At 37.1% G+C, this 17,036-nt stretch overlaps 2 protein-coding genes across 2 annotated transcripts; both read left to right on the top strand.

Annotated features, from left to right (window-relative positions):
* The first annotated feature begins 2,631 nt into the window (after positions 1-2,631).
* Positions 2,632-7,116, top strand: LOC107643367 (uncharacterized). Its single transcript, XM_016346985.3, has 4 exons — positions 2,632-2,983; positions 3,336-3,613; positions 3,684-3,811; positions 6,842-7,116. Exons 2-4 carry the CDS (start codon positions 3,450-3,452, stop codon positions 6,859-6,861), a joined length of 312 nt encoding a protein of 103 aa, XP_016202471.1. The 5' UTR covers positions 2,632-2,983; positions 3,336-3,449; the 3' UTR covers positions 6,862-7,116.
* LOC148563661 (putative pentatricopeptide repeat-containing protein At3g08820) lies at positions 3,862-6,127 on the top strand. Its single transcript, XM_088488698.1, has one exon. It carries the CDS (start codon positions 4,002-4,004, stop codon positions 5,919-5,921), a length of 1,920 nt encoding a protein of 639 aa, XP_088344824.1. The 5' UTR covers positions 3,862-4,001; the 3' UTR covers positions 5,922-6,127.
* Positions 7,117-17,036: the final 9,920 nt, after the last annotated feature.

Raw genomic sequence — 17,036 nt, forward strand, 5'->3', positions numbered from 1 at the left:
TTATATAGTGTTTCACTATGAATAGTATTTAAATGACAACAAAATAGTAAAAAAATTCGCATTAGTTATGAAAATAATGTCATCTTTATAGTACGATCACATTATTTTAAAACATGCAAAATAAAAGAATAAAGTATAGTTTAATGAATGTGCACAATAAAACAAAGATAAAATTTATATATTAACAGTCAAATATGAAAAGTAATGACAACCTTCTATTCCAAAGTACTATATGAAATTGTAACTTAAATTTATAATTGAGTTAATAGTCAAATTAGTCCCTCAAAGATAAGACATTTTTTAAATTCATCCCTAAAATTTTTTTTCAATCAAACTGGTCCTTCAAAGATTGCGAATTGATCATATTTGTCCTTCAGTCACTCCATTAACAATTTTCTTCAAAGATTGATGTTGTAAAATATTAATTGATACATATATAATACTTGATATGTCTAATTGGATATTGACTAAATATGTTTATGAAAATTTATTAATTTAGTTATTTTTCTCAATTACAAAAATCCAATTCCTAATATGACCTAATGACTAAATTGATAGATTTTTGTAAATATATTTAGTCAACGTCTAATTGAACATGTTATGTGTCATATATGCTATCAGTTAATATTTTATATCATCAATCGTTGACGAAAATTGTGAGTGGAGTAAATAAATGACAAATATGATTAATTCGTAATTTTTTAAGGATCAATTTGATTGAAAAAATCTTTTAGGGACGAATTTGAAGAATGTCTTAGTTTTTAGAGACTAATTTGACTATTAGTCCATTTATAATAAGTGAACTACCAATCCAGCCCTGTCCATTTTTCAGAATGACAACGTAATTTCTCAAGAAAAAAATGATATACTTTGGTCCCTATCCTTTATTTCGTGACACAATGCGGTTCTTGTGACTGTTTCTCCGTCAACTTTGAACGAAAAATACTGACGTATCAAGTTCAAAAATGGACAGGGATCTATTTGTCTATACATTTAAATTGGTTATGGGTTTATTTGTTCTTATTTTTTAAATAAATCTTTTTCAAATTATTTTTTATTTATTATATTAATATTTCTTTTTTAATAAATTATTAAAAATAATATAATAAGTACAAACTAATTAATAAATTATTCAAATTTAAAAATATCATTTATTATGAAACTAAATAAATAACTCTCAAATCTAATTTTTAAATATATAAATAATAAATAATAAATATTAAAATATGGTTAATATATTAATAATAACCCTATGATATTAGGATTATTAATTTAATGCAAAGATAAATGGAATTATTAATTTAGTTTAAAGAAATAAAAAATTAAATTTATTATTACACAAAAAAATTTTACTATATATCAAATAATGTGTTCATTAGTTTTTATTTTATTGTGAAAATTATCTAGATCATAATACTTGATTTTGAGTAAAATATATGTACATTTTAATTGAATTTTAATATACATAAAATTTTAATCAATCCACATTATTCTTACATTAATAAATCTCTATCGATCTGTAGTCTTATGACAATATATATGTATTATTAATAGATTAGTAATATTATTGATGCTTTGAGTTTGTTGAGTCTATAAATGGTCTCCATAATATATTTTTTTAACCGTATTAATATAATGAATATTAATATAATGAATAAACAAATAATTTTAAAAAGATATCGTTTAAAAAATAAGGACAAATAAATTCCTAACCAATTTAAATTTAGACATAATTAGGTTTCTGTCCATTTTTGAACCCGACACGTTAGTATTTTTCGTTCAGAGTTGATGGACGGCGTTGTGTCACGAAATAAAGGATAGGAACCGAAGTGAATCATTTTTTTTTGAGGGATCACATTGTTATTTTGAGAAATAGACAAAGATCGGGTTGGTAGTTCACTCATTTATAATTATTAGTTAAAAGCTTATAATAATGTACTATTTTTTATTATATTAGTTAAAATAATTTTATTTTGATATTATTTTTTAGGATTAATATCAAATTTTGATAATTTGAATAAAAATTTTGAATGCTTTATGTCTTAATTTTTTTAATAGAATAATAAGACGACTTAACACGCATAACAAAAAATATTATTTTTATACTTTTAGATATTCAAAAGACATTAAATTAAATAAACTTATATAATGTTTATAAATAATTACTTTATAAATATTTTTTATTTTATTACACATAATAATAACATAATAAGTTTTTTAATATCTTATTTAATTCAAAATTTATAAATTTTATATTTTCTAAAAATTAAATAATTTTTAAATTTTTTATATTTATTTTTAAATATTTTTTATTTTTTATTTTTAAATTATTTTATTAAATTTATAATTTTAAAAATAAAAATATAAAAATTAATCTCTTAAAAACAATAAAAAAAATAACAGTCACATAATTATCAAAATAGAAATATGTTTTTAACTTTTTTTTTGTCTTTTTAAAATACGTGTCGCATATACCTCTCTTATCTCGTTTACACTATAAACGAAATATATGCAAAATTATCTCATTTACATATAAACGAGATAAAAAAGATATTTATTCCGTAAATATTTTTAAAATTATTTATTTTAATAATTATTACATTTATTTAATTTATAAAAATAAAAAAATCCGTTATGTTCAGCTCGATTTTCGGTTTTAAAATAAAAAACCTGAACTAAAGAAAAAATATTGCGAAAATCCCAAAATACCCTTAACCCTAACACTCCCCTCACTAACCCTAACACTGTAACACACACTCTCCTTAGTCCTCACAGTTACAGCCCCCCGCCCCCTCCACTCTCCACTCTCCACTCTCCCCCGGCGGACAGCGTCACAGCGCCGTTGCCTACTCCCATTCCTCCGTTTCGCAGCCGGAGTCGCATTCCTCCGTTGCAGAGCCGTCTACTTCCTCAGTCCGCTGCCGCCATCATCCTCCACACCTTCCTCCACGCTCTCTGAATCTCTAGAATGGAGATGCCTCAGGTAATTTTATTTGTTTCCAAATTATTTGTTTCTAATTTCTAATTTTATCTTGTTATAATTTATCACATTTCATCTTTTGAATTTGAATAAAATTAAAATTAGCTTTTGCTGAATTTTTATTTATGGGGTTGCTGAATTCTGATGAACAGAATTTGTATTCCTGGGGGGTTGCTGCTGAGCTGTTTTTTTTTCCTGTTCTGAACTGATTTTTTTTCCTTCTGATTTCTGCTTATGATGAATTGTTGTTGGTTCTGATTTTTGGGGCAGGGTTTTGGTTATGTTCTGATTTTTGGTTATGATTATTTGTTCTTGGTTCTAATTATTTGGTTCTAATTTTTTTTTTCCATCACAGGGAAAGTGAGAACATTGGTGACACAGAAAACAGTTTAAAAACCGGAAAACCAAGCCAATCCAATTAGTGCTCGATATTTTCTTTCCAAGGGCATTTTAGTGCATAGCAAGAGACATGGCTGTGGCGGCTAATTGTGCAAGAAAAACCCTCCAACTAGCTTCTTCTTCCTCCGCTGGAACCCTCTTTTCTCGTCGATCTTTTCCCCTTGTTAAACTCAATGGCTTACCTTCTTCTCCTTCTAGAACTTATACCCAAAAGCGCTCACACTCCTTTCCAAGGTGAGCTCATTTCCCCCTTCGTTTATGTGCCCCTTACCTGAATCATAACAGTTTTGGTTGTGTCTTTTAGGGTTCCGGAGCAGTTAGCAGGTGTTGCACAACTAGTGTCTCTGACGCCATTACATAGCGCTACTGCCTCTGCCTTGTTCACTTCTCTCCTCTCTTTGCACAATACTAACTGGGGTTGTCTCTCTGAAGGTACCATTTCTTCCTTCTCCCACTTTTCTTCACATTTTACCTCACCTATTATGCTCTACTAAGTTTATACCATCCACTTTAATCTTATCATTTCTATTATCAATACCATAGTTATGAGTGTAGTTTTTACTTTTTTATGCATTTTCATCCAATTATAGCTCCCCTAAATTCCTAATGATAATTGAAAAACATGCGTGCACTGTCCCAAAATTCTGTCATTCCTACCACACTGAATTTCGGAATTTGCTCCTCCTCTGCTCTAGCGCTCCTTCATACTTCACCTTCCTCTTCCAATTCAAACCCAACCACCTTCTCGAACCTCACTACCCTCCTACAAGGTCATGTTCCCCGTTCTCACCTTCTCCAAATCCATGCACGTATTTTCCAACTTGGCGCTCATCAGAACAACCTCATAGCTACCCGTCTCATTGGCCACTACCCTTCTCGCATTGCTCTCCATGTGTTTCATTGTCTCTACAGTCCAAATATCTTCCCTTTCAACGCCATTATCAGAGTCCTTGCTGAAGAGGGTTGCTATCTCGACTCCTTTTCCATGTTCAAGGGTCTGAAACAGCATCTACTTTCGCCCAATGGCTTGACCTTCTCGTTCCTCCTCAAGGCATGCATTCAGTCCAAAGATGCTTGCTTTGTTGAACAGGTTCATACCCATGTTCAGAAGACGGGCTTCCTATCTGACCCTTTTGTATGTAATGGCTTGGTTGCTGTATATGCCAAAGGCTTTAGTGATTTAGTGTCTGCACGTAAATTGTTCGATGAAATTCCTGACAAAAGTGCAGTTAACTGTTGGACTTCCTTGATTGCTGGTTATGCCAAGTCTGGCCAAAGTGAGGAGGTTCTGCAGATTTTTTATGCAATGATTCGCCAGAATTTGCATCCCCAAAGTGATACCATGGTCAGTGCTTTATCAGCTTGTTCCAGCCTTGAGATGCCTAGAATTGAGAAATGGGTTGGGGCTCTCTCAGTATTGGTTGATGACGACATGAATCCTAAAGAACTTTGCCTTGATTCAGTTAACACTATCCTTGTTCATTTGTATGGTAAATGGGGAATGATTGAGAAGAGTAGAGAAAGGTTTGACCGAATTTCTGTAGCAGGAAAAAGAAGTGTAATTCCTTGGAACACTATGGTAAGTGCATATATTCAAAACGGGTGCCCTGTGGAGGCTCTAAGTCTTTTCCGCATGATGGTTAAAGAACAAACCGTTAGTCCTAACCACATTACAATGGTGAGTGTGCTTTCGGCATGTGCTCAAATTGGTGATATGAACCTTGGTGGTTGGGTTCATAATTACTTGATATCTACAAGACATAAAGATACGATTGGGTCAAACAGAATTCTCGCCACAGCTTTGGTTGATATGTATTCTAAATGTGGCTGTTTAGATAGGGCAAAGGATGTTTTCGAGCATACAGTATCCAAAGACGTCATCTTATTCAATGCAATGATCATGGGTCTTGCAGTAAATGGTGAGGGAAAGGATGCAGTGAGACTCTTCTACAAAATGCCAGAATTTGGCCTACAACCCAATGCCAGTACAGTTCTTGGAGTTCTATGTGCATGCAGTCATTGTGGGATGTTGGACACAGGGCGCAGGATATTCAAAGAAATGATTTATTCCACTTCTCTCAAATTAGAACATTATGCCTGTTACATTGATCTTCTTGCAAGAGTTGGATGCATAGAAGAAGCTCTTGAGGTTGTGGCTTCCATGCCTTTCAAGCCAAACAATTTTGTGTGGGGTGCATTGCTTGGGGGTTGCTTGCTCCACTCTAGAGTTGAGCTTGCCCAAGAGGTTTCGATGAAGCTTGTTGAAGTAGATCCAGATAATTCAGGAGGGTATGTGATGCTGGCCAATGCACTTGCATATGATAGCCAATGGAGTGATGTCTCTGCACTGAGGTTGGAAATGAAAGAGAAGGGAATCAAGAAACAGCCAGGAAGTAGTTGGATTAGTGTTGATGGAGTTGTACATGAATTTCTTGTTGGCCATTCCTCACATCCTCATATTGAGGCCACATATCATACATTGAATGGATTAGTGAAGCATATGAAAGCATCAACCCATTGTCAGCTCGTGTGCTATTACTAGATATGTTGTCAATGTTTAGGGTTCAGTTTAAAAATTTTAGTTAATTTGTTTTTTCTTGTAATGAATTCCATTTCACCAAAAAAGAAAAGAAAAGAAAGGTCATCTAATAAGTTAGCTGTTAATATTCAGTTAAGTTGAGAGAAGAGTCTTACGAAGTGTTGTTTAATATTAGTTTTCTATAATTTACAAAAGAAACACTTGGCCAACAGATGGGGCTTCTTTAAGTTATAGCTATTCTAAAATGAAGGGTAGGTAGCTAGTTTGATAGAAGAGAAGTGCATAAAACTCTACAAGACAAAAGAATTGACTAGCTATAATCTAACTGAGCCAGGTAACATGGCAGGGAGTGTAATTAGATTAAAAGGAATATTGATAAATAAACCTTGAGGATGATATTTTTGTCTTTTTCAAGGAAGTATACTTTGGTTTTATAAATATGTTGGCACTTTATGCTTCTATACCTCTACATTCTGCTTTATATGATGGCCATTTTGTTACTTCATAACTTTATGAGCATTCCTTTCCTGGCTTCACCAAATCATCAAAATAAAGGTGATACTGTGTTAGGATTTTTACATTATGGGGTATTCTGTTGTAATCATGTTTAAAACAGTGATTATTGAATATGTTCATTATTATGTTTCACTTTTCATTAGTATCTAGATTGTGCTTGTCATGTTTGTGTAGGGCAATGCTTTTAGTTCTGCAAAAACCTCCTGGTCCTGGGTTTGAAACCTTTATACAGTTAGCAGCATTATTGACTCTTAGATGACTAATTTGAACACTGAATCTAATCTAATAATAAACCTTGTGTTTCAGAATTCAGATTAAAACCCAGGATACGTAAAAGTAAAAAGAGACTGTCTATTAATGTTATTAACCCAAGAAACCTGACAGTTATTTTGTTTATGGTGGGACAGGTTTTGCAACACCTCTATAGCAAGCAGCTGAAGATGATAACTTTGCCTTCAAGTTATCCTGTTACCATTAGGTGCGGGTTTGTTTTAGTACTGGTTTCTGTTAGATACTATGATTAATAATGTTATTTGATTAAATTTTCTTAACTCACTGAAAGTGTCAAAGTGTATACTCTAGTCTTGTCATTTGAAAGGTGCCTCAATTTCGGGAACCTTCCAATGTAGAATGTGTGCAGTTTTTTTAAGCAATTTTGTTATGCTTGAACCGTCATTAAAAACAGCAACAGACAAATGCTACTGGTGAGTTTATGATTGATGAGGTTGTGAGCCTATGCTAGAGTAATTTTTTCACCTCCTCTACATTGAGTCATGTTATCCATACTCATCTTTTCATAATATTTTTTGTAAACCAAACCAACCCATTCTACTGCACTATTAGATAGTGTGTGAGACATCCCATACGGCATGTGCCCCATTTTACATCTAATTTCTCAGTTATAACATTTTCATATGCAATTCAACTTTCGTAATAATGGATGCATATCAAGTATTTAGAATGACATAGCTTACTGTATGTGCTGCATGTTGGAGCCAATAGTTTGTTGAATGATGATAGAAAAGGTTTGTTGACTTATTGAACCAATAGATTCACGAAATGCTTTTCGGTGATCCAAGCCTTGTTTTTATTAGTTTGATGTGAAAGTAGTTGATATAAGGAAGATACACATTAAAGATTGCCAAGCTTCTTAAAGCCAAAATAAGTAAATGATCAAAATCAAAATTCAAAAGTAGACGGTGCAGTAGTTGTTTTGCATGTATATATTTCTATAGGACTCAAAATAATGAAAGATAGGATACGTTTTATCTGCTATTCGACATCTCGACCGTGGGGCCCGTTCTCCAGATATTGACGCGCCAATTTGCGGTCACACACAGATGAAGAGTGAAGACCCATCATTTATTTCAAATCATTCTAAGCTTTTTTTTTTTTTTCTTCTTTAATTTATAACATTAAGCATTTCAGAAGCGAGCAAAGCTGCAAAGGTCTATGAATGCCACACGGGTGTGGATTTTCTCCTCCCATCGTAAAGAGAAAAGACTTGCTAAATATGAAAATGATATTTCGACTAAAAGGAAAATGAGATCAGACCGAATCGAAAAAAAAAAGAAAAAAAAAAGCTGAAAATGAGGCGCGTTTTTTTTTTTTATATCGTAATAAAATGGAGTTAAGATTTAAAGTGGTTTCTAAAGTTGGGAAATGGATTCTCTCAATTGTATGGATTCTCTCCATTGTTAAAAAAAATTGAGAGTGTAAAGTGTGATCTCTAACCTTTCATTGCTCTCTCTCTCATATTTATTCTTGGTCTCACTTACAAAATTAATGGTGAGAGATCACACTTTACTCCCTCAATTGTAAAAAAAATTGACAGGATCCCTTCTCCTAAAGTTGCACTCGAGTCTCAAAGTGATCCCTAAAATTAATAATTACTCAAAAGGGACTCATAGTCGTCCTTAAGACAATTTTCGTCCATCTCTTGCCACTGGAAAACTAAGCTGGACTAAAACTACGTTGCTTTGTACTTAAAAAAAAAAACTTTCAAGTCTCTCCTCCCCAACCCTACCCTCTCACACTAAGCACTCAACACTGTTCTCTCACTCACAACGGCAGAGGCAAGCTTTCCTCAACATTTTCTGTCGTTGCCTCTCGTCAGCCTCCATCTCGGTGCTGCGCCGCTCGTCCGCTTCCTAACCTAGTCTTTCACACTCCCCAATCTGCTTTCCCTCACCACCACGAAATCGAGGTGCTCTCCGACCACGCCGTCCTGATTTCGCACTTTTCCCTGTTTTCAAGCGCTCCGTCAACCGCCTCCACTCCTCCGTCGCCACCGTCATGCTCTCGAGCACGTCGCACTCGCCAGCGACTCCAAGTCCCACCAACAGCTCCACAACAGCGGCAGCTTTTCGTTCCTCGAGAATGTCTCTCACGGGCAACTCCAGGCGCTCTCCACCGTCCCAGCTAACAGCCCTTCCCTCTCTACTCGTCGCCGTCTGCGCTTTTCTTTTGTCTCCTCTCTATCTTCCTCTGCATCATTCTTCTCTTCTCTGTGGCCAAGGTGAGTTTTTTTAATTTTTTTAGTTATTTAATCTTTATTGTTTAATATTTTAGGTGATTGTTGCTGTTGCTGATGCTGTTTTAATGTAGCTTCAATAGTTAATTTTTTGTTGTTTTTCATTCTGTAATTATTACTGATTTTTTTGTGATGGTTGCTGTTTAGGTTGATTGATACTTGCTATTTAGGTTAATTGATCTTGTCTGATTGTTGTTGGTTCTTTTATTGTGATCTTTTGTGATTATTGGTTTTCTTAACTCTGTGATCTTTGCTGGTTCTGATGATGTTGCTACTATGAAGTTGAAGAAGAAGAAAAACAGTGTAAAGAAAAGAATTGGTGAAGATAATTGGGGATTAAGTTTTTTTATAAATACAAAACTACGTCGTATTGGGGATTAGATTTTTTTTTTATAAATATAAAACAACGTCGTTTCAGTCCAGCTTAGCTCTCCAATGGTAAGGATGGACAGAAATTATCTTAGGGACTACTATGAGTCTCGGAGTGTAATTTCGGAGACGAATTTAAATAATTATTAACTTCACTTTGAGGCTCAAGTACAACTTTAAAAACTACTTTAAGACTTAATTCTAATAATGTGTGATATGCTCCGTTATTTTTGTTATTGTGCGATTTACACGGCTATGGGACTGCTTTTTCTTTTCAGAGAGTGGTAAATAAATTTTTATTTCGTAAAACACAAAACGTCAATCACGTCTTGAGTAAACAAATTTCTTTTACAATTTTTAAACATAAAATGGCATTGACGTGTTGCTTTCTTTATGTTTTTTTAATTAAAAAAAAATAAAAATGTCACTAACGTGATATTTTAACAATTTTTAAAAATATAATTCGGTCAAAACATCACTACCATATTACAAAAAGAGTAAAAACATTAATAACGTTTCGTGAAAACGTCAACGACATTTTATTCTAAAAGAATTAAAAAAATATAAAATTAACTATAAAAGAAGCATTGTATTGTGCTAAAATACAGTAGTGGAGTTGTTCTTTATTTGGAGAACTCAGATTCTCCATATTCAGACAGTGAAAAACTGTGTGATAAGTGTATAAAATAGAGTGTTATGTTAGTTTAAAAATATACTATAATGGTCAGATTTTACCTCATATACATGAGGACGTGAGCTTTTTATGTGAAAATTCATATGTTATTGTTGTTCCTCTTTCAATAACATATGAAGAACTTAAGAATATACTTTCTCAAAGTGTAGATCATCAAGTGCTAAAGAAAGTGACAAATATTTTGTATAAGTAGTCTGTACTAGTATTTGGTGATTTCGTTCAATTTCAAATAATGCATGTGGCTGATAAAGCTAGTATGCAAGGAATGTTTTTTCGAGTCATGTTATGGTTACTTTGCTGAAATTAATTGTGTTGTTCACATTGCGAATGGAGTTTAAGCTAGTACATCATCATCTATAAAATAAAATAATGCGTAGAAAATTACATTTTACATGTCCACGAACACAACTATATAACAATTCACTTAAAGATACATTTCTTCACAGTTTGCGCCACTTGAGAATATCCTTTTTTGACCCTCTTCTTGAACAATGACAGGCTCCATCTAGATCAACTCGTACGGGCAGGGTCAATCTTAAAGTCATAACTGTTCCGAGGGTTACCTGAAACTGAAGGTCGATCTCGGAGGAGATCTGCTATTGTGGTCAGAGCGGTCGTGTCCGACTTGCTGGATCTGGTGGTGTTGCTGATCCTTGATCACCAGAGGGTGGTGGTACCTGCAAGAGACTCCGATGCTTAAGTTAGCATGGGCTTTGAGCATGTATTTTTTGTAGAATCAGAGTATGAATTATACCTGGGTGCTCCAGTGTATTTATAGTGGTTTTGGGCTGACCTTTCTAGATAAGATAAGTTAGTTATCTTATCTTATCTTTGAGTGAAGTCATCTTATCTTTTAGGGCTTAACCGCCTTTAGAGTAGGCTGCGCTCCTTCGTCTGGGCCTACTTGGGCCTTCATGGCGATTTGGCCGAACTCTTTAAGGAGAGGTCGGTGGCAGTCCAACCTTAAGAGGTCGGTTGCTTTGTCTTCAGTTGGCCCGGGTCACAAAGCTCGACCTAGGATATGAACAGTGCCCCTGCTCGAGTTCAATCTTACCCTTAAGGTCGTGTCTTTTTAGACTTCGACCCTTTGAGGAAGTCGAGTTCGAGCATTTTGCCTTTGAGTCGATCTTTGTATAACTCCTGCTGGGATTCCTTGAATGCGAAGCGTTTTTCTTTTTTCCTTTTTAATTGCGGCGCGCGTTGCGCTTTCTTGGGAACGTGCGAGGGTTTTAAAAGCTCATTAATTTCCCTTCACCGTTTCCTTTTTTTCTCTCTTTTGCCTTTCATTTTGAATTTCAAAGGATAATTTTACAGTTTCTTTCTCTCCTTTCTCTTCGTCTCTTTGCTCATTGTGGTGCTTCTTTCTCTTTTTTTTTACGCTCTTAAGCCTTCCATTTCCTGAAAGCGATTGTTTGACGCGTCGTTCTTTTGTCTTCGAGCAATTATCATCTTCTCCTCTGCAGGTTGGTTTTCCTTCCTTTTACTTTTTGGCAATCATTCTTTTCTGCATGCTTTCACTTGTCGCATATTTTTGTAAAGCTTTGATTTTTGTTTGAGTCTTGCTTTCAAAAGTTTGAGTCTTTCTGCAAAAGATTGCATCTTTGTTCCTGATCGTCGCTGTGATGTGCGCCTTTTTGTATTTCTGGTAGTTTTTGCTTCCTTAGGGCTTTTTGGCTTGTCGTTGTTCCTGTCTCTTTTCACTCTTATATGACTTCTTTCTGTATAAAGCTTTTGGTTGAACTATTTGTATAGAAAGGTTGTAGCTTTTGATGATTTTTGCGTGGTCTGTTGATGATGATGGCTTTCTTGCTGTTTGTATGGAGTGACGTTACCAGAGAAGAATTTATCTCTTTGTGTTTTTTATTGAGAGGTGTTAGGGCATAGACTGTCGACTTTCCTTTTTCTGAATTCTTGCATTGTTGTTTCCTCCAAAGGGTGCCCCTGGACTTTAGCGTGAGTCCTGGGGTTTCCCTTTTACTGCCATATCTTACACTTTGCTAATTATTTTTTATTGTCCGAGTTGTTTCCTTATTTGCCCGAGTTGTTTGGTAGTAATCCACTTCTTCTTTTTCTTACTGTAGGGATAATTGGCCTATGTATTCCCGAAAAAATATTGTTGAGATGTCTACTAAGAACCCTGACTGCATGTCTGAGTGGCTGGACTCCATAGTCTTAATGTGTGTTACCGTGGCTAACCCTGAGTACTGTGTGAGACTTAGGAGGTTCCATAAGATTTGTAGTGATAGGGACGAGGAGAAGAATTATGAGTTGGTGTCGCCTGACCCTGAAGAGAGGGTTAGTTTCCCTCTCTTGACTCAGGGGGGAACGGCCCTTTTTCTATGCTTATGACTACATTTTTAGTCAGTTGAATATCACCATCCCTTTTACCGATTTTGAGACCGACCTGTTGTGGTCTTGCAATGTAGCCCCTTCTCAGCTCCATCCGAACTCATGAGGTTCCATAAAAATTTTTCAACTGTTGTGTCAGGAATTGGGTGTCCGACCTACCCAAACTCTCTTTCTTTATCTTTTTGTGTTGACAAAGCCTGGGGTAGCTAAAAAGAAAGCCTCTTGAATTTCTTTCCGAGCTAATCAAGGGAAGAAAGTTTTTTCTATGTATGATGAGTCCTTTCGCGACTTCAAGAACTATTACTTCAAGGTCCGAGCTGTTGAGGGAGCTCGACCCTTCTTTTTAGATGAAAATAATGAACCCACCTTCCCTTTATCTTGGCAAAAGGATCCAGTAGTAGTTAAGTACTCTTGGAAGAGCTTGAGTGAGTTAGAAAAATCTATTGTTGGTGTTTTAGAGGAGAACTGGGGAGAGCCTCCTCATCTGGATACGAAGAGGTTTCTAGGAGATCTTTTCCTCCTTCATGCCGAACTGGGTAGTGTTCGACTTCGTTTTGTAATGGCTTTCGTCTGTTTATTTGCCGATTTATCTCTTATGGATTTGTGATGTTGTTTCCCTGGTTCCCTTTTTCAAAAATGGTAAAGTACATTGATTCCATGAAGACCTTTTGTAGGGCTAAAAAGGCGACGGCTGTACAAAACCTGTCGACAAAGGCTTCGGGATAAGGATCTTCTCAGGTGCAGCAGCCGACTTCTGATGCTTCTGGGCCGAGGAAGATTATTCCGACTCCTCAAGTCCGGACGATTCCTTCTGACCCAGTTCGGCCATCTTCTAGTGCTGCCACTGTAGCTGGTCCTCCCCCAAAACGTCAAAAAATTACTGTTTCTTATGATCTGAATGCCAATGACTTTGATGGTGTGGGTTTTGCTACTGAACTGATTGCTCCCCATGGTAGTATTCCTTTGGATGATGTGTCCATTCTTCGTCATCTTGATTTTGTTGTGAGTAGTAGTATCCGAGTGGCCAATGTTAGGGCAGCCCTTTCCCGGGTTATCAAGGAGTCCCCTATTCGTGCCACTAAGGCTTTTGTGGAGGAAGCCAAGGCTGAGTTTGACAGGATTAAGGGCTTGAAGGATGAGGTTGATGCTAAGGTAACTAAGCTGGAGCTGGATGTGGAAAGGGAGAAATCCCGAGCTACTGCTGTTGAGGCTGCTACAAACCTGGCTAAGGAGGCGGCAAAAAAAATATAAGGAGAGTTATACTCGCACTTATGGTGAGTTGATGGATTTTAAGGAAAGGCTTGAGTCTGCCCAGGCTGATTATACCGAGCTCCAAGGTCATTTGGTGGGTAGTGTGACTGATGCATATGAGAACTTGAAAGCCCAAGTCCGAATTCTAGCTCCCGAGCTCAACCTGACTCTTTTTAGCTTGGACAATGTGGTGGAGGACGGCAAGATAGTGCCTGCCCCTGATGATGAGGATGAATGCCCTCCTCTTGTACCACCAGGAAAGGTCGCAGCTACCTCAGCCTCTTCCGTCCCTTCTGAAGCCAACCAGCCAAAGTATGATCCTGACGTGCAGATCTTAAACAGGTCAGATGGAACTGTTGATGCCGTTCCGATTGCGACCATTCCTCCAGCCAAGGATGCCACTACTGGGGAGAATTTAGATCCTTTATTCTTGTATTATATTTCGATTTGTGGACTTTTGAACTTTTTGTGTAAATCTTTGGTTGACTTTCTCTGACACTTTTGGTTGCTTTTCTTAGCAACCTTATTTTGCAAAATAGAATACTTTAAACTCTGAGGCTGCTTTTCAGTAGTAGACTTTGGAGTCTTTGAATATTTTATTATAGATATGCTTTTGTTAGTGTGTTAGTCACACGTTTGTAACTTTTGTGGATTTCTTCCTGTCCGATCTCTTTTACTATGGGGGTTTTGCCCTCTTTGGATTATGCCTTGCTTTCTGCTTGAGCGAGGTCGTCCTTTGGTGTCCGGGCTGACTTGTCTGGTGACTTTTTAGTGTTCTTTATAGAACCTTTTTAGTTATCGACTTCCTTGTAGCCCTGTTCCTTTGTTTGAGCGGAGCTGTTCCCCTTTTGAGCCTTAAGTTGTTTCTCAACCCTTTGGCTTATTCTTTTATATCGTGCTTTGCGCCTTTTCTTGGCTAACGTTCGACCTATAGGACTTTGTTATCCGGGCCTTTTAGTCACATTCCAACAACATTTTAGGTAGTGTTCCGATTAGGAACCTTTTCTTTATAGTTTGTTTGGATGACTTTTTAGCGCCGTCTCAACTTGTGCTTTTGCTTTCTAGGTAGTGTCCTTTTTGCAAGACTTGTACCTTTATAGCGAAGCAGCTCGGACCTTTTGGAGGTGTCTTTGTCCCTTTTTAGTGATCCTTTCTTTGGTCCGACTTCTCTGTCGAGCCTTATTAAGTTATTTTTAGTAATCCATTTTTAGTCAGACCTCGTCAGGTCACTTTTTATGGGTTACTTTTTATAACTTCTTGCATTAATCTTGCTTCTATCGCTTTCACCTTGCCGACTTCTTTGTAATTGGACGATGAATTTGGTTTTCACCTTGCCGACCTCTTCGTAATCGGACGATGAATTTGGTTTTCACCTTGCCGACCTCTTTGTAATCGGATGATGAATTTTGCGTTTTATGAGCTTAGATTAATGAGTCTTGGTAGGAAACGTTTTAAAGAATCTGAAAATTTTATTCAAATGATAATAAAAGATAGAAATATGAACAAGGGTGTATACATATGAGTGCTTACCCTTCTAGATCTCAGCCTGGCGCCTCATTAAAAAACCTTTTCAGGAAAAAGAGTGCACCTTGACCCAAGATCTTTTATTGTTTTCTAACTATAGTACCTTCTTAGATTACAGGCGTGCCATGACCTGGGTATCTCTCGTCCCTCGAGGTCGGACACCTTGTAGTAACCTTTTCCCAGTACTTCTGTTACTCGGTATGGTCCTTTCCAGTTAGTTGCTAGCTTCCCTTCTCCTGACCGACCTGCTCCGATATCATTTCGGATTAAGATGAGATCATTGGTGGTAAAGCTTCGCTGGACTACCTTCTGATTATATCTCATAGCCATTTGACGCTTTAAGGCTTCCTCTTTAATCCGGACTCTTTCTCGGACTTCTGGAAGTAGTCGAGCTCTTCCCTTTGAGCCTGGGAGTTGGTATCTTCATTATAGAGGATCATTCTAGGAGATCCTTCTTCTATCTCTATGGGAATTATTGCCTCCATTCCGTAAGCAAGTCGGAATGGTGATTCTCCAGTAGTTGAGTGTGGTGTTGTCCGATATACCCATAAGACTTGCGGGAGCTCTTCAGCCCAAGCTCCCTTGGCGTCCTGTAACCTCCGTTTTAACCCGGCCAGTATGACTTTGTTGGCAGTTTTCGCTTGTCCATTAGCTTTTGGGTGCTCTACAGAGGTGAACTGGTGCTTGATTTTTGGATCATCTACCAGATGTCTAAAGCCTGTGTCAGTGAATTGGGTACCATTATCTATGGTGATGGAGCATGGGATCCCAAATCTTGTGATAATGTTTCTGTATAGAAATTTCCGACTCCTTTGGGCTGTGGCATTAGTTAATGGTTTTGCCTCAATCCATTTTGTTAAGTAGTCTATGCCTACAATGAGAAACTTGACTTGTCCGGACCCCTGTGGGAAGGGCCCCAGGAGGTCGAGCCCCCACTTTGCGAATGGCCAGGGTGAAGTAACGCAGATGAGCTCCTCGGGTGGAGCTATTTGGAAGTTAGCGAGCTTCTGGCATGGTGGGCATGTCTTGACAAACTCTGTAGCTTCCCTTTGCAAGGTCGGCCAGTAGAAACCAGCTCGGAGTACCTTTTTAGCAAGGGCTCGTGCTCCGAGGTGATTGTCGCAAATGCCACTGTGGACTTCTTCGAGAACTTCCTTTGTAGCGGAGGTCGGGATGCATTTTAGGAGAGGTGAAGAGATTCCTCCCTTATATAGGACGTCTTGTATTATGGTGTAGTACTGAGCTTCTCGTACTAGCCTCTTTGCCTCTTTTTTGTCTGCTGAGAGCGTTTCTGACTTGAGGTAGTTGATTATGGGAGTCATCCATCCTTGATCCTGTCCTGATATAGCTAGGATCTTTTTTTCCTCCAAGGTTGATGGACTTCGGAGTGTTTCTTGGATGAGACTTCTATTGTTGCCCCCTGGTTTGGTACTGGCTAGTTTTGAGAGTGCATCAGCTCGAGCATTCTGCTCTCGGGGTATGTGTTGGACCTCATATCCCTTGAATTGTCTGAGCTGTTCTTTAGTTTTATACATATATTTTTTCATAGTGGGATCCTTAGCTTGATAGCTCTCTTCTATTTGCGAAGTGACTATTTGGGAGTCGCTAAAGATAGTCAGTCTTTGAGCTCCTACTTCCCTAGCTAGTCTCAAACCAGCCAGTAGTGCTTCATATTCAGCTTGATTATTTAAGGCAGGAAACTCAAACTTTAAGGAGAGCTCGATTTGAGTTCCCTGATCGCTTTCTAAAATGACACCTGTGCCACTCCCGGCTTTGTTCGAGGAGCCATCTACATAAAGGCTCCACTTTGTGGGGGTGCCCGGGGTGTCTGTATATTCTGCGATAAAGTCGGCCAGGTACTGGGATTTAATAGTTGTCCGGG

Source organism: Arachis ipaensis, chromosome B5, assembly GCF_059453495.1.
Source record: "Arachis ipaensis isolate K30076 ecotype BB chromosome B5, ASM5945349v1, whole genome shotgun sequence".
NCBI classification, from domain to species: Eukaryota; Viridiplantae; Streptophyta; class Magnoliopsida; order Fabales; family Fabaceae; genus Arachis; species Arachis ipaensis.